Raw genomic sequence first — 1725 nt, forward strand, 5'->3', positions numbered from 1 at the left:
TTGGGTCTGCGGGGGGCGGCGGAGATGCGGAGAGGCTACGGCAGAAAATGGGAAACAAAGCGGCGCTGTCCCCGACCCCTCCCCAGGCCCCGCCCCGCCGAGGCGAAACTCGGACCCGGACCCGGCGGGCGGGCGGGGCGGGGAGGAGGAGACTGGGTCAGGCGGCGGGGCGGGACCGGAGCCTTCCGACCTCAGGCGGGGGGCGGGCAGGGGCGGGGCGAAGTCCTGACGCCAAGGCACCGCCCCCCCGCCCGCCCGCCCCCCAGAACCACAGTCAACACCGCCGTCGCCGCCCCTGCTCCGACCCGGCAGCCAGCTCGCCCGCCCGCCCGCCGGCCCCCTCGGGACCATGCCCCAGACCGCGGCCCCCGGGCTCGGTCCCCGCCGCCCCCTGGCCGCCGCCGCCCCTGCCGGCAAAGCCCGCCTCACGCACCCCGGAAAGGCCATCCTGGCAGGTGAGCGCCGTCAGCACCGCCATCCCCCGGCCGCTCTCCCTTCAGCACCCCACTGGGTCCCCTCCACCCAGCCCTCGTCCTGGGGAGGGGGGCTCTAGAGGATAACCGGGGAGGGGCCGGCACCCATGCACCCCTGCCTCCCCGGGATGGGAGGGGGTCTGGAGGATTGCCTGGGGAGCGGCTGGGGGCCTCCTCGAACCCTGGCCTGCAACTAGGGCTCCCGCGGCTCGGATGGGGCTCCAGAGGATGGCCGGGGAGGGCCTGGGGGCCCCTCTCGTCGCACCGTGCACCCCTGCCTCCTCCTGGGGCTCCCCCCACCCCGGCCTCCCCGAGGGAAGGAGGGCTCTAGAGGGTGGCCGGGGGGCTCCCTCCTCGCACCCTTCCCCGGGGTGGGGGAGGCCTGCAGGACTGCGTGCGGAAGGGGCTTTGTTAGCTTCCTGGGCAGTGGCGGCCCGGCTGCCCCCCACAGGCCGTGGTGCCAGGGTGGGGCGGAGGCTTGCCGCTAGGACCCGGCTCGGACAGTTAGCCCGAGGGCAGGCCTGCCTTCCCTTCCCTGTAAAATGAGGGCTTGGACCTGTAGAGTGGGGAGGGGCCGCGGAGATCTCGGGCCCAAAGTCCGTTCCAAAGAGCAGCTACAGCCCGGGTCATCCGAGGCCAAGCTCGTTCCCCTCCCTGAGCCTCAGTTTCCCCGTCTGTAAGATGAAGGGAGCAGTCTGGCTGATCGAGCCCCAAAGCTGGGATCACGTGACTACCTCGATGGGCTCTCAGTGGCTTTCGTCCGTGCCCCATGTCCTAAGCCGCGTGGGGGGGAGGAGCTTGGTCGAACCCCGGCCTGGGCTGGTCCTGGGGCAAAGTCCTGGCTTGGGGATCTCCCCGCCCCTCCGCCCCTCCCTTCCTCCAAGACCACTGGGCCCTTGCTGCCCGTGGGGCCGTGGGCCAGTCCCTTGCCCTCTCGGGGCCTCAGTCTCCGGAGCGAGGGGGCTGGGGCTTAGCGAGCTCTTGCCCCAAAGTCCAGAATCAGGAGGTGGCCGGGGGCCAGCCCTCCCCGCCCCCACCCCCCTGCTGAGTCATGTGTCCCCCGCGGCGGGGTGGGGGTGTCCCGGGGAAGAATGGCCCGGGCCAGGCCAGGAGCTTGGTGAAGGGGCGGCTGGCTCTCCGTCCTGACCCCCCCCCCCCCCGGCCTGGTCTGGCCTGTCAGGCTACTTCTGAGGCCTCCTCCCGCCCCCTCCGAGGAGGAGCCCAAAGGATTGGGGGGCTCCCCTCCCCCCCA

The 1725-nt window shown here is 72.9% G+C and overlaps 1 protein-coding gene across 1 annotated transcript in view; it reads left to right on the forward strand.

Moving 5' to 3' along the window:
- The first annotated feature begins 215 nt into the window (after nt 1–215).
- SLC25A1 (solute carrier family 25 member 1) overlaps nt 216–1725 on the forward strand; it is an 8911-nt gene continuing 7401 nt past the window's right edge. Inside the window, exon 1 of the mRNA XM_056821418.1 lies at nt 216–455. Within this exon, the coding sequence (XP_056677396.1) occupies nt 350–455 (106 nt within the window). The 5' untranslated portion in view covers nt 216–349. The remainder of the gene's footprint in view (nt 456–1725) is intronic.

The sequence above is a fragment of the Monodelphis domestica genome, chromosome 3 (assembly GCF_027887165.1).
Source record: "Monodelphis domestica isolate mMonDom1 chromosome 3, mMonDom1.pri, whole genome shotgun sequence".
NCBI lineage: Eukaryota > Metazoa > Chordata > Mammalia > Didelphimorphia > Didelphidae > Monodelphis > Monodelphis domestica.